This window comes from Zeus faber, assembly GCF_960531495.2.
Source record: "Zeus faber genome assembly, chromosome: 2".
NCBI classification, from domain to species: Eukaryota; Metazoa; Chordata; class Actinopteri; order Zeiformes; family Zeidae; genus Zeus; species Zeus faber.
The window spans coordinates 47,246,690-47,268,637 of record NC_137189.1 but is presented as its reverse complement, the minus strand read 5'-3'; the positions used below and the strand labels follow the sequence as shown (position 1 = coordinate 47,268,637).

Genomic DNA, 21,948 nt, shown 5'->3' with positions numbered 1-21,948 from the left:
AGAAAAAACAGGTGAATTTCAGCTGGAAAACCTTATTTGAGCGTGGAAACATCCGGGGGTCGTGAAACTCCAGAGGATGAAGAAAGCACAGAGTTCGAGGAGTCGGCTCTTCTGGGCAGATGAAGAGAAAATGGAAATGAACCGAAATTCTTAATAATAATAATAATAATAGTAATTAAAAAATAAAAAACGAGGAAATACCACTCATTTTGGTTTTGGGGTAGGGGGAAGTTCAGTCGTGTTTTTCGTGAACGTCAGGTGGTTGCTGAACTACGAATGTATTTAATATTTACCATTATAAATAAAAACAAGCACTTAATGATCCAGAGGCTCTCCCTCTTCTTGTGCATGCCGGTGGAGGCGGCAACAGTAGCTTTCGTCGAAGGGCTTTTTAGAAATCTTTTAGGAAAAAAAATAAAAAATAAAAAAAATTATAGGGGGCTTCAAATGAAGTCATATGTAAATATATTCACAATTTGCAAAAACACCCCAACCCTAAAATGGAGTGGTATTTCCCCCGGCGTCAGCGTGAACTACCCCTCATTCCGCAGAGGAGAGGGGAGGAGACCTGCTACACGGGAGCTGTTTTTCCCCCCTCCAAAAAAAACAAAACAAAAAAAAAAAACACCCGATCCCGTTGGGTTTGGTCTCCAGCCCCGGCAACGTCGGTGGCGACGGGGCAGGAAAAAAGAAAGAAAGAAAAGCAGAAACAAAAAAAATAAAAAATGGTACCAACAGAACAACACACAGGACCTCATGCTACACGTCACCTCGACCAACCTTCAGAACCTGCTGCAAAAGGAAAGCTCCCGTGTTTGTTTTTTTTGTTTTTTTTAGTTTTTAACCTAAAAAGAATCAGGTCGACTCCCAATGACCGAAAAAAAAAAGTTTAGGTTAAAAAAAAACAACAAAAAAAAACAACAACACCAGTTTTCCTTTATAGAACATACTGCCCATGAGCGAAAAACACTGAGTGATACCTCGAGTGAAGAGGGAGGAGAAATGAAAAGGTTGGATGAAAAGAGGGAGTGGGGCGTCGTGTCCGCTGCCCACTGGATGACAACCTGAGGTGTGGACACGGGACAGGCCTCCACGACGCCCCAAACACACTCAACGGAAAACAACAGAACAACAACCAGGGGCTGCAAGCCCAGACCCCGCCAGTCGGGCTGAACGTCCCCCGACTAGAACCGCCCCCCCGACGGGCTCCTCTCGGCCTGGTGGAGGGGAGGAGGGGAGGGGAGGGGAGGTCGGGGGAGGGAGGTGAGGGGAGGGGAGGGGGGGTAAGGCTGTGGTCACCGGCGTGCGATGCTAAAACGTGGCTGGGCAGGAGCGGCCACCCTGAGTCCAGAGTCGGGTTCGAGAGCCGGCGGCGGCGGGAATCGGGGCGTCGACGGAGCCGGGTCGAGCTAAAGATCCAGAATTGAAGGGTCCAAAACGCAGGCTGTTTCCAACAGTGTTCCCCCTCCCTCCCCCCCTCCCTCCCTCCCTCCCACCCCTCTTGTCCCTCCTCCTTCCCCCCCCCCCCCCCCCTCCGTCCCCCCTCTAAGCGCCATATCTCTGCGTGGTCGGGACGGGCGCGGCCGATCAGGAGCACTCCTCCCCGATGCGTTGGCACGAGCGGCCCACCTTGCGGTCGAGCTTCACCATCTTGAGGACGGCCTCCTCGCGGCCCCGCCCCAAGTGGTCGAACAGGCAGTCGTGCTGCTCGGGGAGACGGTGGAGCATGCAGAACACGTAGCCTGAGGGGAGACCACAGCACACGGCCTTAGAATTATTAACTATTATGAAGTATTATTTGTTGTATTATGAAGTATTATTAGTAGTATTATTAAGTATTATTTGTACTTTTATTAAGTAATATAAGTTGTTTTATTAGTAGTATTATTAGTAGTATTATTATTAAGTATTATTAGTAGTATTAGTAGTATTAAGTACTATTAGCAGTATTAAGTATTATTAGTAGTATTATTAAGTATTATTAGTAGTATTATTAAGTATAATTAGTAGTATTATTGGTAGTATTAGGAGTATTATTAGTAGTATTATTGAGTACTATAGTATTTTAGTAGTATTATTAGTAGTATTATTAAGTATTATTGGTAGTATTATTGGTAGTATTAGCAGTATTAAGTATTATTAGTAGTATTATTAAGTATTATAAGTAGTATTATTAAGTATTATTAGTATTATTATTAATAGTATTATTAATTATTAGTAGTAGTATTATGAGTAGTATTATTAAGTATAATTAGTAGTATTATTAAGTATTATTGGTAGTATTATTGAGTATTATTAGTAGTATTATTGAGTATTATTAGTAGTATTAGTGAGGCAACAGAGCACAATATCGGTAAGCCATAAAAGATAAAAGGTCTTCGATGAGGTATTTATCTTTCATTTGCTGCATGACTAGTGTACCAGTGTGTACAACCTTCAGTTACTGGAAGAGACTCGAGACATTTTGTCTTTAGCACCAAATATCCAAGTCCCCTCATGCGAGCAACGCAGTCTATTTATATTCGGCGCATCGGAGCCATGTGCTGGCGGGTCGAACACATGTCTCTGACAAGGCCCTCGGACGACGTTTCTGCCCCAAAAAATGCAAATCACCTCGTGACGTCATTAAGCGGATGCTTTTGTCCGACGCGGCGTACAGTAAGTACTCAATAAGTACTCATTAGGATACCACCAGGAACAATAATAAAGGGTAATGTCGCATTCTGCTTGAGGTTTTCCCTGCAAGCCAGCAGCGTCCAGGCGGCCGAGAGAACTACATGTCATTTTCTCAGATTTTAATATTTTAACTCTAATCTATAATGTACATCTGTACACCAAATAACAAAAACAAAGGAAAATAGCATTTATATATTTTAAGTCAAATTTACATTAGACGTCTTTCACATGCCACTCTCCTGCACATATCTGTACATACATAATAGCTGATTACTTTCATTTCTATTCTGTACCCCCACTCAGTATATTACCTTTTGACTTTGGTTTTATTCTATTCTCTTACTGCATTACGTTTTAGGAATCAGTTAGTTGCTAGGTAGGAATTAGGTTAACCATTATGTTCGGTTTATAAACTATTGAGCATAATCTCCGGGTGCGTTGCAAAGACATTACACTGCATGTATGTATGAAAGTATGTGACACATAAACCTCTTGAAATCTTTACACCAAATAACGACAACAAAAGAAAAATATGACTGATACATATTTTTTTGTGATAGCTGGGGAGCACACACACACACACACACACACACACACCCCCCCCCCCCCCCCCCCCCCCCCACGGATTAACAGATTTCATGCACGCTGGGAGGCTTCCTGCCAAACCTTTCAACAGTGTATTTCAGTAGAAGACAGAGCGTGTGTGTGTGTGTGTGTGTGTGTGTGTGTGTGTGTGTGTGTGTGTGTGTGTGTGTGTGTGTGTGTGTGTGTCCAGGGTACTGACCGCAGCGGCAGGAGCCCAGTTCCTGCTGCACCAGCTCTAGTTTGGTTTGGCAGCGATAGCAGCGCCGGCGGTTTTTCTGCTTGGGCCCCCCGCGGGGCTCCTCCTCTTCCTCCTCCTCCTCGTCCTCCTCCTCATCGCGCCCCGCCTCCTTCTCCTCCGTCCGGGGACGCTTCTCCGGCGTGGCCTCGCTCTCCGGGCCTGAGGCTGGGGAGGAAGGGCGACTCGTTAAAGGGGGGCACCGAGAAGCCGAGTTGAGTAGAGTGAGGATGCAGCCACACCGCTGCCCTCCATTTTCGCCATGTCACCACATACTCTTATTTGGCAGTAAAGGAACCACCCCCCCAAAAAATGAGGTATCGCCGCATCCCCGGTGCAGAGGAATATTTAGAAGAACAAACCTGATTCACGGGGACGTTTTGTGGGCGTGAGGAGTGTGCCTTGGGCTGTTTCTGTGCATGATACACCTGCGGGAGAGAGAGAGAGCGAGACTGAGCTATTTCGGAAGTTTTGTCCCAAGATGAACACAGGGTTTCCAAAACACACACTGAACAGAGGTCGTGTGTGTGCACTGCGTTGATTAAAGTTGTAAAAAGATTTGTTTTGTTAAAAAAAAATAATAATTTAAATCACCCCATATTGGGGCGGGGTCTGCCCTTCCCAGCTAGAAACTTTAAAGTCAAGAGGAGAGGGGAAACCGTAATTTTGAGGGTAAAAAAAAAACACTTTTAAAAAACGGGGTCAGTTTTCAATGGAATTTTGGGGACTCGCAGTGTAATCTACACAACCAAGAGAATATTAAGCATTCCCACTTTAATACACCACACGGCGCAAGGTAATGACTCTTTTGTATTTAGAGCCTATTTAATGTAACCTCTGGAACAAATACATTGTTACGGTAACGTACCCCTACATTACTGATACTACTGAGATACTACATTAATGTAGGATCTCATATGTTTGAGAGAAATATTAATTTTAAACGTGAAAACAGAAAGAGTAGTGGCGGCTTGATGACAACGACCCAGGAGTATTTCAAAATGTTCTTCAAATCAAGTCCCCGCGTGCACCATTAGGGCCAGCGCCTCAACCCTAACCCGCCAGGCTCCAGCTGCTGTTCGCTGAAGGTGTTTGTGTATTTTACTACTTTCTACTTGCGTAATTTTTTAGACCAATATTGCGATTTATTATGAGATTTATTATTATTTTTTTTATAGTTCCTTATCTTCTGTTTTATTCACTAGACAAGCAATAAATCTTTCAATAGTATGACAAACACCATTGGATACAGTCAACATATAATCTGGAGAGAGACTTCCGTGTGCGCCGTAGTATGGATGCACCGGCAATGGCTCCGCATTCAACTCGTAGTTTTGAGTTTATTATTTGTACTGTTCTTTTTTTTGCAGGCAGTGCACTGTCGCTCTTACAATATGAACGACAAGCACTCCTGGACGTCCGTTCGACACTTAATACAGACTTTTTCCACAACTTACCAGAGTACGTGCTGCAATCCCATTGTCCTGCCGCCGCTGTGTTTACCAATACGCCGACGGAGGAGAAAGAGAAGAGGCAAACGTGGCGGAATTCTATGCAGATCTCGGACGAGATACTGCAACCCGCCGCTACCGAGCATTTTACTGGCAAATGTACAATCCCTGGACAATAAAATGGACAAACTACACGCACTGATTATTTTCCAGCAGGACATCGAGAACTGCTGTCACTGGCTGTCAGAAACCTGGCTGGACGCTACGGTGCCGGACTCTGCCGTTACTCCGGCTGGATTTTCCATCTACCGGCACGACAGAACCACGGAGTCACGTAAAGGCAGAGGCGGTGGGGTCTGTGTTACGGTTAACTGTCGCTGGGGTTCGGATATATCAGTACTTTCAAAACACTTGCTCTCCGGACCCAGAGCTCTTAACTATAAAATTCAGCTCCGCTATAATCACGGCAGTCTACATGCCCCCGCAGGCGGATAAAAGGTGCCCTGAGGCAGCTTCAAATGTTTGTGGCTACTTCAACAGGGCTAATATGAGGAAGGTTTTGCCTAAATATCACCAGCATATCAACTTTCCTACCAGGGGTGATCAGACTCTCGACCATTGTTATTAACAACTACGGGACAGCAACAAACCCCTCCCCCGCCCTGCCTTTGGTAAGGCGGATCACACCTCCATTCTTCTCCTACCAACCTACAGACAACGATTAAAGCAAGGAAAAACGGTTTGTCGAACAGTCCAACGCTGGAGTGAGGAATCCACTGCCACTCTCCAGGCCTGTTTCTAAACCACGGACTGGCAGATGTTCTGTGTTGTAGCTGATGGGGACATCCTACATCTCTAAGTGCATTGATGACGTCGTCCCGAGAGTCAAGGTCAGGTCTTTCCTCAACCAGAAGCCCTGGGTTACTGGTGATGTATGTGCAAAGCTCAGAGCACGGTCCTCTGCCTATAGCTCTGGGGACATGGAGGCCTTGAGGAAGTCCAGATAACCTTTGGAAAGCCATCAGAGATGCCAAAAGAGCCTACAGGGACAAGTTGGAGTCGGACTACCACAGTTCCGACGCATGTGGTGTGGACTGCGCACCATCAGACACTATAAAGGGAGAAACAGGAGTGATGCCCAGCCAGCCGCCTCTCTTCCCGATGAGCTCAACACCTTCTACGCACGGTTTGAGGCGAGCAACACCATCCTGGCTGCAAGGCTAGTGGAGGACCAGGATGACTGCACTGTGTTCCTGTCTACGGCTGACTTGGGGAGAGCTCTTAAAAGAGTAAACCCTTGGAAGTCTCCAGGGCCTGATGGCATTCCAGGCCATGCTCTCAGAGCGTGCGCCAGCCAGCTGGCAGAGGTATTCACCTCCATTTTTGACCTCTCCCTGATCCAGTCTACAGTCCCCACCTGCTTCAAGCAGACAACCATTGTCCCGGTACCAAAGAAACAACCCATCACCTGCCTGAATGACTATCGCCCCGTAGCACTGACCTCTACCATCATGAAGTGCTTCGAGCGGCTAGTCAGAACCCACATCTGCTCCTCCATTCCTGACACCCTGGACCCCCTTCAATTTGCATATAACCTAACAGATCTATGGACGACGCCATCGCCCTGGCAGTGCACACCACCCTCTCCCACCTGGACAAGAGCAACACACACGTGAGGATGCTGTTTGTAGATAACAGCTCAGCATTCAACACAGCTGTGCCCGCTAAGCTTGTTCCCAAGCTCAGGATCGTGGGTCTTAACACCAACTGGATCCTGGACTTCCTGACGGGCAGACCCCAGGTGGTGAGAATGGGAAACCTCTCCTCCTCTGCACTGACCCTGACCACCGGAGCCCCGCAGGGCTGCGTACTCAGTCCCCTCCTGTACGCCCTGTTCACACATGACTGTGTGGCCACGCGCAGCATCAACACCATCCTGAAGTTTGCGGACGACAACACCATCCTAGGTCTCATCTCCAACAACGATGAGTCCTCCTACAGAGAGGAGGTCAGCGTCTTGGCAACACGGTGCCGGGATAACAACCTCTCTCTCTCAATGTCTGCAAGACTAAAGAGATGATCGTGGAATACAGGAAACGATAGCGGCCCCATCCACATCGACGGAGCTGAAGTGGAGAGAGTCTCCTGCTTCAAGTTCCTCAGTGTGTCCATCAGTGATGACTTCTCCTGGTCCAGGCAATTGGACGCAGCAATAAAAACTGCCCAAAAGCGCCAATTCTTTCTGAGGAGACTCATGAAGTTGCACCATTGAGAGCATTCTTACTGGCTGCATCACCGCCTGGTACGGCAGCTGCTCCGCTGCTGATCGCAAGGCGCTCCAGAGGGCGGTGAAGACAGCGGAGCGCATCATTGGCTGCCACCTCCCCTCCGTGCAAGGCATTTACCGCGCATGACGCCTCGGGAAAGCACGGAAAATCATAAAGGACGACAGCCACCCAGGCTATTGACTGTTCACGCTGCTGCCGTCTGGTAAACGTTACCGGAGCATCCGGGCACGGACTACCAGCCTCACCAACAACCAGTTTTTACCCTCAGGCCATCAGGCTTCTCAACCTGCAACATCTGTAGTGACCTCTGTCAATAAAATGGACATCACCACAACTACATGTACATATCCACCGGCACTCCTTCACCTTATATTTATTTCCATATCTTGTGCAATAGACTGACCTATTTCTGTTGGAGCTGCTACAATGTTCCAATTATTTTAGTTTCCGTTTTAGGATTTTTTATTTTTTATTTTCATTTTATGTACATACACTGTGACCTCTTGCCCGTATTTGTAACATTGACTCTTACTCTTTTTTTTTTTTATATTAGACTCTTAATTTATTAAAAAAAAAAAAATATATATATATATATATATATATATATATATATATATATATATATATATATATATATATTTATTTATTTATTGTCTTTTTATGCCCACTACGCAGTTGTTGCCTGTCATGCCCCAAGAATTTCATTGTACCAAATGACCTTGTGTTGTACTGTACACTTAACAAATAAAACACTTTAAATACTTTGAACTTTAAACTGCTCTTTCCTGTAGGCCACGCCTACGTGCTATGATGAAATGTGATGAATTGATAGGAATAACAGATGTCAAGCTAATTTATAAAGCCCTTAATCACAATACAGGCTGAAAGGGCTTCACAAACCCACATTTCACATAGAAATCAACGACATCCCCACATCTGAATGCTCATCTGGGCAAAGGAAAAACTGCGAGAAAAGCCTTAGGGGACAAAAAAAAGGAAGAAACCTTGGGAAGGGGGCCACAGAAGGAGGGATCCCCCTTCCAGGATGACCAGGCTGCAATGGATGCCGGGTGGGTGACAATGATAGCATAACATATTTATTTAATTATTGAATTACTTCAATCACAGTAGAACTGAAGAAGATTGATTTAAAGTCAAGCCTTGTGATTGTTCAAATCTGAAAATTACCAATCGAAAAATCGGCAGTGTTTCAGCAGAAATGTGTAATTTTTTTTATAAATATCGTCCACATACATCCTCTTTGTGCGCGCAAGCCAATGAGCTCTGTCCGAGCGCCACTCTGTGTGCCCAGGGTCAGCTTTATGCTCATTCAATGAAAAAAAGGTTAATGAGAAAGGGGATGGGGAAAAAAAAAAACCCCCAAAAAAAAAAAAAAAAAAAAAAAAAAAAAAAAACAGACGCCATGTTCTGGACGAGGCTCCTCCGTCAGGAATCTACAGGTGTTCCGGGCCCCGCCAGCAGCACACGCATGGCACAGCGTGGGACGGCGTGCCGGGTCTCATGGGAGAAAGGCTACGTTCACACTGCAGCCCAAAACCCAATATTTTCACCCTTATGTGACTCAGATCAGTTTTTTTCATGACGGTGTGAACAGCACACATCACATGGTATCTGACCTATTTAATTCGGAATTGGGACACTTTCACGTGTAGTCCTAAATCGGATACGGTTATGATTTCAGATAATAATAATAGATAGACGAGTACAGGTAGTCCTCACTCAACGACCGAATTCCGTTCCTATCACCAGGTCGTTAAGCGAGTTGGTTGATAGGCGAGGACCCGTGTTATTCCACGGTAAGGGGGCGTGGCCATCGTGAAGTGGAGTGAATACTGACAGAGAACGGGGATGAGATGAGTTGTCTTAATCAAGTTCAAGAGGTATATTTGTCACATAAATATACATATGTTCATACATATATGCAGTGAAATGTCATTGCAACGCGCCCGGAGATTATGCACAATCATTTCCAAAATACTAAAATGTGAGTAATCGACACTGAGGCGCTATACAGTGCAGTATGCAGTGTATATACAGTAGTATATATAGTGCATATAGTGTATAAACTATATATAGCATATAGAGTGTATATATAGTGTATAAAGGGTGATGAGATGAGATGCTTGGTATTGTACACAGTGTACAATACAGACTGGTCAGAGAGCTGGTGGTAAGTCCTAACGCTGGTTAAACAGGTAGGTCCTTAAGTGAGTAGTACCCGAAGACCGACCCGGCATGGCCACGCCTGCCCCGTGTTATGAATCGCACCGGATCTGAAATTGGGTGTGTGTCCTCTGAGGGAGAGATTGGGGTGCAGTTTGCACACAGTGGTTTTTTTTTTTTTTTTAAGATGCATTTTTTTTTACTAAATGTCCTTATTGAAGGAGGGAAAAAAAAAAAAAGAGAAGAAAAAAAGCACCTTGCCAAGGTACACGGTGCAAAGCCGCCCCACAACCACTGGAGCGTGGTGCATTTGCCTGCCATGTTTACTTTAATAGGACGGCGTGCTGCGTGTGACGTCGCCGTTGCTTCTGCGCATGCAGGTCGGTTCAGGACCGTGAGCGGGTCACACTGGAATCTGATATCGGCCACATTCAAAAAAATAATGTGAACAGCCGAACAAACAGATCTGAGCACGAAGGCTTGCAGTGTGAACGTGGCCCAAGTGTCCCCATTATGCACTTGTTTCGTTCCATAGGGAGACGTGAAATGAAAACACAATGTTCTGTCTCGCTGATAGCGGGACCCCCCGGTACCGTCGGAGAAGGACACGGCCGCCCATCATGCCTTTAGAAAGAGCCGGCCCCGGACGGCCCCATTGGTTAGATTGCGTGACGTAAAAAAAAAAAAATTATAAATGAAACACTTTTTATTCAATTATTTTTTATTATTATAATTTTATTTAATATCGCAGCCTTGGAGATTTGAAATTTGTCTTCTATTAGATCGCGCTGTCTGTTTGAATTTGATTGATCGTTCAGCCCTAAATTCAAGTAAGTTCCCCGTGCCCTTGGCTGTAAAAAGTCTAATCTGCAGCAACCCGCTCAGCTGCCTGAAGCCATATTTCATTCCCTCTTGTGTTAGAGTTTGTGGTTAAAGTAAGACTTCAGTGTAATTATATTAACAAAAAAAGCTCACTACAAACTCAGGATCAAATATTAAAGAAAAGATTTAAAACAATATTAAAAGCCTTGTCGAAGACAGCTTTTGCAATGTATATATGATGCCGTATTGTAAAATAAGCACCTTCTTGAGTTTGAAATTAAGTCATAGATAACTCCATTAAAAAGAAAATACAAAAAATACAAAATAAAAATCTATGTTTGGGAAATTGGACAGATCACTAATATTTAGTAGCAATTTATATAATATAATATAGCGAATCATCCACACCGGCCCCCGTGTGGCCCCCATCTCACCTTCCCGTGCTGTGGGGAATGTGGACGAGGGTTCTTCGGTCGACAGCTGCTCGGCGCTCGAGGGCGGGGGCGACGATAGGGATTGGCTACTGCTACTGCTGGTCTCAGAACTGAAGACAGGCGATTGGCTACTCCCAGTGCTTTGGATGGGCTTGGAGGTGCAGTCCTCCTCCGGCTGCTTCTTCTGAATGTCTGCAGCAGAGGAGAGTGAGAGGGGGGCAGAGGGAAACAAACAAATAAATAAATAAAAACAGGACAGGAAGAACCTTCCCGAGCTTTGCGTGAAGCTTCGTTCGACGGCGTCGCACCCGCTGGCTCGTACATTTTCGCAAGTATGGTAAAAGAAAAAAGGAGACTTTGGGAAATCAAAAAGGAAGACATGGATGCCCAGAGAGGGGAACAGAGAGAGAGGCATAAGGGGAGAGTGTGAGGCAGCAAGAAAACAACAGACAAAGGGAAACTCTAAAGGAAAAATTCCAGTAGGTTTCAACTTAAACCTCATTGCACGACATATTCAATTCTCTCCACACTGGTTCAATTTAAAAGATTCTGCCAATTAATTGCAGTGGTCAAACGACCACGGCACGGCACCAGTGCTGGCAGCATTAAGGGTTTAATTCCCTTTGTAACTTGGTATGGCAGCACACTAACTAACTAACTAACTAACCTTTATTTTATTTTTCTTTCCTGATTCTCATACACCGTGGGGGGGGCTTCAGGTGACAAACCCACTGATCAGACCCTCTACCAAGCCTCAAGGACTTAAAGGTCAGCCTTCCGTTATTTGGGACGAGAAGGTCAATAAGTACTTTGATTCCTGTGTCACAGTACCATGACGGTGACGGGCTGAATGCAAACTGCGTCAGCGCAAGGCGGGGCTGGAGAGGGGATCGACTCGCCTAGCACCTGTGAAACCAGGGATATGCGTCCTCCAGCGTCTCAGGAGCAGAGTATTTAAGCGAGACGCGAGAACGAGAAAACAAGCTCACCCCCCCCCCCCAAAAAAAAAAACCTAAAAACGGGAGTACGCCTTTAACGGGAACCGGAGATAGTCGCGGAGAAAAACCTGGCGTGGGAGAACCAGCAGAGACAGCCCCGGCGGCCTTCGAGCCCACGCCGGGCAGGACGGTTCCAACTTTTTAAGCGCAGTGAACCGCATGGCTATCTGTTGAAACCAGGCAGCCTAGTTCCCCCCCGCCCCCGTCCATAATCTGGCTAACCCATTTCTGCTCTGCCGCCGTACTCATGTGTATTGAATCTATTCTGAGCCGCGCTGCCGACGCGCGGGGCCACACCGGCCGTCCCCGCGGCGTGCCGCGGTCTGGCGGTTGCCATGGCCGCCGCTGGCGCTTGGGCTCTTCCCTCCAGCAATCCTCCCGAAAACTAAACACAAAGTCAGCGGGAGGGTTAAAAGGCGCAGGAACGGTCTTTTTTTAATCTGGCTGGTAACTTACTTTTTTGCCAGACAGATTTAGAGCACAGGCGGACGTTGTATTGAGGCTTCGCTTCAACAGTTTCCCGTGTGAGAAGCTTCGCTCCTGGGAGTTTCCAAGATAAAACCCAGGATTCCAGATTGGAAAGGAAAACCTCTAAGCCTAAAAACAAGCCATCCGAAATCTAAGAGAAAAACTGTCTTTTTCTGAATTTTGATAAAAACAATGTTCCCACATCACAACGATTCACGGGGAGCATACTACAATACTGAATTATTAATAAATTAAAGGGAATTATAAAATATAAATAACGCAGAGCTGCCAACCTTGGGAAAATATTTTGAGTTTCACAGTAAAGTAACAGGGAGTCTCCGTGGCGTTCGAGTTACTGCAGCTAAATGATTCACATCATTTGTGAGCTACTGCGGCTAAATATATACAGTATACCAATTCATCTCATTAGGATATACCCCCTGAAATGCATCATCTCGTGAAGTTACGGTAAAAGTTAGTTAGACGCACCGATTGCAATTTTCTCGGCCGATTCCGACAATCAAACCTGAAACACTGAGTCCCAATCAAATACAACATGGAACTGTCACCAAGTTTCAGTAGAATTCAACCTGTAACTGGACACAACAAATAACCAACACAGAAATGTCCACTTCAAACTGTAAATGAAAGTCTCTGCAAATATACCTTTCTATTATACTTCTATGGTACCTGCCATTCCAAAATAAATTGCAATCATTGCAATAAAAATTAATAAATAAATTGTCAAATGACCGACTCTTCACACTCCGGCTCCCTGGACGTCCTCCTTCACTCACCGTGCATTAAAACCAACTGAATCAAACCCAACGACGCGTCAAACAAAGATCCGGAGCCGTTCATCGGGAGCTTGTGCACCGTGAACAACCGGAGCAGACGCTCCGCCGCAGCGACAGCGGCGGTTAAACAACTGATCCATCTTTATCCAGCGTCACCTTTCACCTCGGAGCGCCTCCAAACCGCCCACATTTTCTCCTTCTCGCTCCCCTTTTTGAGCGTCAACGCCACCCCAATGTCATGACGTCGCCACGGGGGTGGCAGGACCGGAGCATTTTGACGAGTACGGCACATGAGCCCGGCATCGGGCGTGTTCGTTTTGACCGGCACAGAGCGGGATGTGCTTGACGGTGACCGGCCGGTCGGCGGCCGATCAGGCTGAAAAGCGGCAGACACCCTCCTCAGGTTGCGTTCTTTAACGAACTAAACCTCACTTCCCATTTCAGCTCGTCGGTGCAGCGCTCACGCCTTGGCGGATACGCCCGGCACTGCGTATCGGTGGATGTGGAGCGAGTGAGAGGGGAGGGTCGACAGAACCACAGGTCGTTGCATCTGGTCCAATCTCAGGGATTTAAATTTTTTCTCATTTCTTCAACTGCACGCAACTACTGCAGCCTTTTCCAAAGAAACACAAGATAAAATTATATAGGAATGTTTCAGTAAAGAGTGCAATCAAACAAGGTGTCCGGTGGGAAAATGAGCCCCTGGGATGAACGTGTCCCTCTTTATTGGGAGCTTCTCTTCAGGCACTCGCTTTCAGTCGCACCACCTCGCTCGGGAACGACCCGCTTCTTTTGAACGGCTCTTTTGGAGGAACGAAGGGAACCCAGTCTCGCTGGGTGATGGGCCGCGCTTTTTCTGTCAAGATTTACACTTTTATGTTGTGTTTGTTTTAAGTTGCTGTCGCCTGCTGCCGGCAAATGGTTCAACCTCCCTGTAAGAGGTCACCTCCCTCCCTCGAGGTGCCCTGGCTGAAAAGGAGCGCACCCACTGTCACGTCAGGCTTACAAAGCAAAGGCACCACACACTGGTCTGACTGTGAGCTTTTATTTTACCATTATTATAAAAAATATATATATATATATATATATATATATATATATATATATATATATATATATATATATATATATATATATATATAAAAATCTGAAATTATTATTTGAATCATCCACTATCCTCCAATCAGATGAACTTATGCAAATCATAACAATCCACCAATTAACTTGAACCCCGCTCAACTTTTTTTTATTTCAAAAGACTTTGTTTTGGAAATAGGAGTTAATTTGTCTAGGCTGTTAAATAATTTGTTTTGTGTAGGAGAAGAATGAATACAAACGTATTTTCATCCTAAAGAAATTTGTTTTTAATTTGCTCATTTGCACTTGTTATTGCACAGGCTGTGTTAGTTGTGAAGACGTGCTGTTAATTCAAAATTTAATTTGTTCATTAAAATAAGTGTGTTGGGTTTGTTTTTTGCAAAAAAAAAAAAAAAAAAAAAACCGAAGAAGTTTAAAGTTCTGTTTAACCAGAAATACCCATGTGCTGCCGTCTCATTCACCGCAGCCAATCAAGCAATAAATTAAAATCAGCCACCTGGCATCATATGTCTTAATGTATTTGAGTTTAAATGGGAAAAAACAAACATTTCCTCTGATTCTGTTCCATGTTCTATTCATCTGTTCATGGTCTAAATTAACACTGAAACCCAATGTCATTTCCCCATTGCCAGGAAGTCTATGAAGCAGAAACAAAGGAGAATATTCATATTTAACTGCCGAATCCTCTGAAAATCCTCAGTCGGGCACAACCTCATAAATGCACATTTTAGCGTGAAATACAATGGCTTTGAATTCTTGGAATTAGAATGGTTTTTTTTTTAAGGGAAGCGTCCAAAGAACAATGTTTAAGGACATTAACACAGCAGTTTCTGATGATTTGTGCTTAAATAATGTCCGTCTTTCCATTTACCGCTTCATATGAGTGTGTCAAAAAATAAATCCCTCTCAAGAGTAAGTATTGGGACCAGGAAGCCCAGTCATCGCCTATAGGAAATAAGAAAATTGATGACGGCAGCAAAACGGCGACAAGAGGAGGGCCCGAAATGCGCTATGACACATTTGAACGACTTTTTGCGGCCTTGCACGGGTGGCATTCCTGAGAGACAAGCTCATAGACCGGCTCAACCTGGCCGCGTCCTTGGCCTTCAAAGTGAATAATGAAGAACGAGAGCGAAAGCCGTCTTTCCTGTGTCAAGTAGCACTCAGAGCTTAAAAGTATCCTTAAAATATTTATTTTCCATACTTTCATTTGTGTGGACATTTTTTTAAGCCACAGATTAATACTCGATAACATTATACTAACATTACCAGATAACCAAATTGGCATCAGCTCTGACACCGTGTTAAACTGATACCAACACAAAGTGACGTAGTCGCACTGACTGACATGCAGTAAATACTCAACTAATTGAGATTATCACCATCTCATCAGGGATCTCACCATCACAGTGACTGAAGGGGGAGGGGCAGTCCATTAAACGTAAGGGGGATTTCTTTTGTGTGTGTCCTATTGTTATTAATTATTTGTAGGGCTGTACCTGACTCGGAATTTTGTCAGTCAAATCGGACTCGGCTGTTCAATGCCAATAGGAACGGGGCGTGGCCAGGAGCGGGAATTACGGGGGGAGGGGTCCGGAATGCAGAGTTGTCCCCCTCAATATGTCAATGTAAACCTCACTACATCATTTTAAATAATCGCGACACTGAGCCCTGATGGCTCCCTCTCCGACGGTACCGACCTGTGATCGGTCAAAACACTGCGCTTTTATTTTAAGAGCGCGTCATTTTATTTCACACCGCTGCCTCATGAGACGACACGAGCGCCGCCGCGCCTGATGGGGACACATCCTCCATCTCTCAAACGCCCCCATGTCGCCTTTCACCGCAGTGAGAAAATATTCACACCGCCGCAGCCCTGCTTGAAACCATGTCACAGAAATGTCTTGGGCCGCGCTGTGACGACACCAGTTAAAACAAACACAGGCCAGAGCTGCCCAGCCGGCAGCCGGCGTCACCACCTTGTGCGCCGGGGCGCGGAGCATGTTATTGAGGGAGAATAACTTACCGGCAAAACATTTGGAGCAGAGGTTCATGGTTTTACTCGACCTGATGACACAAGAGAGAAAATAGAGTCAAAGCACATAATGGAGGAAGTATTTAGGCGGCGCAAGCGGAGGACAGCCACGTCTTCTCAGTCGCGGGTTGGGGCCGAGACGGAAGCAAAGCGGTGTCGGTGCAGCTCTAGTTTCAACCAAACAAGCGTCCACTTTGGGCTTCCTGGTTTCCGTGGATGCTGGGGTTGCGTTGAGGTGGGACCGACGAACGACCAGAAGTCAACTTTACCAAACGGAGAGAAAGAAGTACCGCTGGAGAGGGATGGGAGTGGAGCATAACCCGGTATTTCTCGGGGATTTTCAAAGAGGGAAGTGCATGGCTCTCCTTTTAAATGTGTACCAGGGGTTCTGCTGGAAGACTTCCCCCCCAACATTTATACATAGGCCACAGATCCAAATTGAACACAATTTCATCTCAAAGGGCCCTTTTCCTTGAAATCAGTGTTGAACTAATCTTTTTTTTTTTCCTGTCAAATTCTATGATCAGTGAAATACAATATAGTCCTAAATTTTAAACATTGTTTACAGTATATCATTTTGACCCCCGGCGGTCCCTGGGCTTGACTGTAAACAGCTGTAGAACATAATGTCAAACTGCCATCAAATTTACACCAAATTAGCTGCGCGGACTGCATATAGATGTTTTGGTTTTTTTCAAGTAAAGGAGCGTCGAGACGTGGAAATATACACCATTGGCTAGCCCTCCTTTTCCCCATTTACAGATCCTAATGACGCAAGTGAAATTTCCTGTTATGCAACAGGTGAACACAAACTTTTGCACATCAAATAATTAGCGTAACGGCGGGGGGGGGTGGGGTTATAGACAGGGAGGTTCTCACCGAAGACGGTCATGATATAAAACATTTACACAAAATGTGTCATGAGAACAAACAGTGAGGGAACAGCGGTGGAGCAGCACTACTGCCTGTCGGCTAAGGGAGGAAGTTGAATGTTGTACAGGTCGTTACTTCCTCCACACACTGGACACAAGCCACCGTCTGCATTGCGTCAAAAACATAAACCCATCCGTTTTAAAAGGCCGTCGTAAAAACCCCTGATTGACGTGTGGTGAGCGACTGCATCTCGCCGAGCGCCGTAATCCGCTCTTTGCATCTGTTGCACTGCGCCGTCGTACCACTCCCAGTATTTAGCGTCGAATGTACAGAGTAACTACTTGTCGGTGCCGTAATGCCAACATTACAGGGACAAATTCCAGGTGAGTTATTACACTTGGTTAATAGTTATTCTGGTTCTAAACTGCCAGCAGCCCTTACATGTCTTTGTTACTGGATGGTTACTGTATTTTTCACAGTCTGTGAATGTGTCACCAGAGAGGTCAATACAAACGACTTAAGCCCAGAACTGCCAGCTAACCACACAGCTTTTTAAACACGGCAAATACACAGCCCGTCCTACAAACAAATGAAATTGACTAAACCCTGTTATCCACCTTGGAAAATGTTAAACCTACTATTACGAAAAGAAATAAATAAAAGGCCGACGGAATGAAAGAAAAATGCTTTAAACAAATTTGTGCGATTTTCCTTTTTGAGGGAAAAAAAACCCCCAAAAAACCTGGGTTAGCTAAATAACACCTGACATCACAGCCTTGCCTTCTAGACCTCTCTTGTGCATCCACTTGAATAGCAACACAATACATAAACCAGGGGCCTTTTCTGTCCGCCTGGAGCCTTGTCAATAGCCCCAGAGGCTGGAACTTGGTGGGTTATTCATTCCATTGTGCCGGCAGAAGCTATGCAACCGGCCTACATCTAGAGAATTTTTCCATCAAGTAGGCTGCTATCAGTCTCTTCAGGGTCCAGGGGGGTGGGGGCAGCTCCACCAGCCCGGTCAAATGCCCTTCATAGCATATGATGTGTAGATCAGGCACTGACACTGCCAGGGGTGAGGGGTGCCATTCGCTGTACAGCTCACTGGCTGGAGCAAAGTCTATGCTGTACAAGAATGTATATTCTTTGAATAGAAATTGAGCGCCAACATATATTTCATGTAATATATGGGGATGGTAGCTCAGGAGGTAGAGCTGGTGGTCTAGTAATCCAAAGGTTGCTGGTTGGATCCCAGGCTCCTCCTGCTAGCATGCTGTAGTGTCCTTGAGCAAGACACTTAACCCCTAATTGCTCCTGATGGCTGCGTCCGTCGGTCTTTGAACAATTGTAAGTCGCTTTGGATAAAAGCGTCTGCTAAATGACTAAATGTAATGTAAAAATGTAAATGTAATATATACAATACATATGAAATTATATTCATGCAGAACAGATTAAAGCCTGCTCCATTTTCAACTACCAACAGACCGCCTGGACCGGGATTTAAAAGAGAGTTCTGTAATGGTGTTTGTCCACGGGCCATTAGCCAATGGGCAGTAGCTGAGGATGGATGGTCACTACCGAGGATGACAATACGGACACAGCGGCGGTGTGCAAGCACCAACGGCGCCAGTGAGGTTAGTCAATGGGCAGGCCCATATGGAATTGGCGGTGGCAATCAGCGATCGATAGTAGCCACGGGGGCATGTCTGTGCAGTGCCAGTGGGTATAGTTAGCGATTATCGCTGTGCGTGCATACATGGGCCGCGCATCCCCAAAAGAGGCTATGGGGGTGGAGGATGGGTCACCGTTGAGCTTTCTGGGAGGTGTAGTGGGCCAAATTCAACAAAATGTTGGTTAAAGAGGACGGCCACGTGATCACCTCATTGAAACACTAATGCTGTCACATATGGTGCTCTCCTTATGTGTTTGGCTGGACGGGATTTCTGTGTGTAGCCCCCTGATTATCTGCCTAAGTGGTTTCACATCAGATCCTGTGTCTTGTATGAATTGCATCGACGTGGTGAAACATCCAGCCACTCCATATCAGAATTTGATACCCAAGTAGTAACCATCTCCAGCGTCGTGAGTCAAAAATAAAATCAAAGATTTGTACCATGTGTTATTTAATCTTTTCTTTTTTTTTTGTTAAAATGGGATCAAATCAAATAAGAAGGGGACTTTTTTTCCATTTTACAATAGTAAATTGCCTAAAAGCCATGTGTTCCTATTTCTATAAATAAACTAGCATAAAAACATAGTTCGGGAACCAGTATCAGAATACAACAGCTGGCCCTCGTAACCCTGGTAAAGGACTATGACTTTGACTCAACGTTGATCAGTTTCACCTCAGTGCCACTGTCCTCTTATTAAACGACGATATGCCAAACGGAGACTGTGAATTCATCCCAATTCGGTAACCGGAGAAAAGGGGCCACTCATCTGTCGCCTGGAGGGTCAGAGCCCGGAGGAACACAGAAAGGTTGTCAATGCCCTCCCATTAAATGAGACCGCCTAAAATCACCCCCCTAAAAAAATAAAATAAAAATTAATCATGCAACCATGCGGTAACGGAAAGGCAGACAGTATTTGGTAACTACGAGGGCGTCGTTGTGTCAGCTCAAAGAGGCAACGTATCAGTAACATATTTGCTAAAGATACCTTAATATAGACATAAGACAAGTTATAAAACATACTTCCCACCAAGGACGCACAGACACGGGTATCAGGTCCAACACTGGACTCCTGCACTGATAAAACTGCTCCAATACCTAAACGAGATACCGACGCAGTGGGATGAAGCCGAGTCCCGATTTGTTGCGTGAGCTCAGGCGGTTTTGTGCCGCGTTGCGTTGGAAGGACTTCAGAGGCGAGCGGTGAATCAATCGCCGAAATAGCGCTCTTAAAAATAACCGATCTCATCGCTGCAACTGGAAATCTTCAGGTTACCGCGCTTAATCGCCGACGTCCAGCTGACTGTGCGTATGGTAACTACCCCGCGGACTACACCGGACACACACACACGCCCTAATCCGCGCAGCCCGCACGTGAGAAAGCATTCATTTGGAGGCAGTTTGCTTACAGTTCACAACGTAGATCGCAAACTGACTGACGTGCGCACGGGTTTGCATTGTCGCCGTTTGGGGCCGGAGCGGAGCGGCGCGTCTCGCCGCACACCACGACCCCCTGACAGAGGAGACGCCGCATTCTCCACGGAGCTCCGCGGGGGAGGGAACGGAGGCCTTTCGCCAGGTGTTATTCTGAGACGGCCATAAACACACTGACATTTTTTGTCACCTGACATCGACAGGTGGAAGGTGACGGGGGGGGGGGATCCAGGTTTTTAGCAACAGACACACGAAATAAAATGTAAATGAATGCAGGTGCCAAGGATTTGACGACAAATCAATTTGAGAAAATATGAATCAGCAATGGAAATGTTCTAACCCCCCATACATATTGCGGGCACCACCTTATGCACCTGGATCTTCAGAGAAACGTGACGGTGGTGAACAAAACACTTTTTTTTTTTTTCTCTCTCCCCATTAAAGAAAAGTGGAATGTCACCATAATGGAACATATAAAATGGAACACATTGGGGCTGGGATGTATACTTTTAAACTATCAATATCAATGTTGTGATCTGAGACTAACCGTCATCCGGGATTCCGGTTTTCCCCGAGTACACGCGCTAACATTACTGGTAAGATCGATGTACTGATGACACCATACGAACAATAACAACCGTATTGTATAAAACCTGCGGTTCGCACGCCTGGTCATTTGGGCTGGGCGATAACCGAAAAAAATAAAAATGGATATCAATATTTGAGATTCAGGGATGAGTATTGCTGCTTTCACGACATAATATTATTGACTGAAAAAAACAAAACAAAAAAAACATTTGGGGTTGACATTCATTAATAACGCGGATCGATGCGTGATGAGAACCGCCGGGGCAGATCGATGGAAGTTGAGAAATTTGCATTGACCGCAAAGCCGCTGTCATCGCGACATCACGAACGATATCCCGTCGCGGTATCGATACCACCGTATTACGACATAATCGCCCGACAGCAACCGCGTGTGGCGGCGGTGGGGCCAAAACGACACGTCATGTGTCAGTTCTCATGCTCGGTGACGCTCCCCCGACCTGGAGATGAAAGTGGTTAAAAAAAACAAAACCCCCAAAACGAAACAAACAAAAATACAAACAACAACTACGATGATCGTTCACATCGGGCTGGTTTTTCGCAAGAGCAGCAGAGTCAAAGTGTTTCACTGTCAACAAGGAGAATCACATCCGGGATGGAAACACATCGACCACTTGACAAGACGAGACAAGGGGGGTTAAAAAAAAAAAAGAAAAAAAAAATAGGAGCGCACACATTACAGGGAATATCGCCCCGATCGGTCGATTAATCGATTGAGATCGGGGATTTTGCTCGACAATACCGTTCGCTTCGGACGCGGACGTCACGCCGGCGCACGTTTATAAAGGAACCTTCTGGCAATAAATCACCCCGGTCCCCGATACGTCACCTCCCGCTTTTCACATCGCTCGCTAAAACCGCGATTAATAAACCGACAAAACCGCGATTAACAGGGGGCGACGCTCGCCGGCGACGGGTTGGAACAACGAAACAAGGAGAAAGTAGTCCCCGTCCCCTCGTTTTAAAGCCGCGGGGGTATTAACGCCAACTTCCCAACCCCCACCCGGCCCGCACAACACAACAACAACAATGGGGGAATTCGGACTAAAAACACGGCGACGGGCGAACCCCGGCGGGACCCGCCGCGTCCGCCCGCCCCGAGAGCGGGCGCGCCGCGCGGAAAGCTCACCCCCAGAATCCGCAGGGACAGCGCGGAGGGAGACGGGGCGCCTTGCTGCGCTCGCTGGTGTCGCCCATGACGCCGCGTCGGAGGGCGGATATCGATACGCGAGTCGGGGGGATGAGTCCGCGGCCTTGTCTTTCAATGGGGCTTTTTTCCTCCTCCTCCTCCTCCTCC

At 46.0% G+C, this 21,948-nt stretch overlaps 1 protein-coding gene across 1 annotated transcript; it reads right to left on the bottom strand.

The window, feature by feature from the left end:
* Positions 1-1,554: 1,554 nt before the first annotated feature.
* zfand3 (zinc finger, AN1-type domain 3) lies at positions 1,555-21,948 on the bottom strand. Its single transcript, XM_080019531.1, has 6 exons — positions 21,781-21,948; positions 16,063-16,103; positions 10,676-10,867; positions 3,859-3,924; positions 3,461-3,664; positions 1,555-1,742 (listed from the first exon to the last, which is right to left on the bottom strand). The coding sequence occupies exons 1-6, from the start codon at positions 21,846-21,848 to the stop codon at positions 1,588-1,590; spliced, it is 726 nt and encodes a 241-aa protein (XP_079875657.1). The 5' UTR covers positions 21,849-21,948; the 3' UTR covers positions 1,555-1,587.

What these genes read in the sequence shown, in the direction of transcription:
- zfand3 (XM_080019531.1), bottom strand. Translation starts at nt 21,848, where the DNA reads ATGGGCGACACCAGCGAGCGCAGCAAGGCGCCCCGTCTCCCTCCGCGC. An exon ending in ATTCCCCACAGCACGGGAAG is followed by an intron (nt 3,925 to 10,675) that starts GTGAGATGGGGG and finishes TCTCTCCCGCAG; the next exon opens with GTGTATCATGCACAGAAACA. An exon ending in ACTGGGCTCCTGCCGCTGCG is followed by an intron (nt 1,743 to 3,460) that starts GTCAGTACCCTG and finishes GTCTCCCCTCAG; the next exon opens with GCTACGTGTTCTGCATGCTC.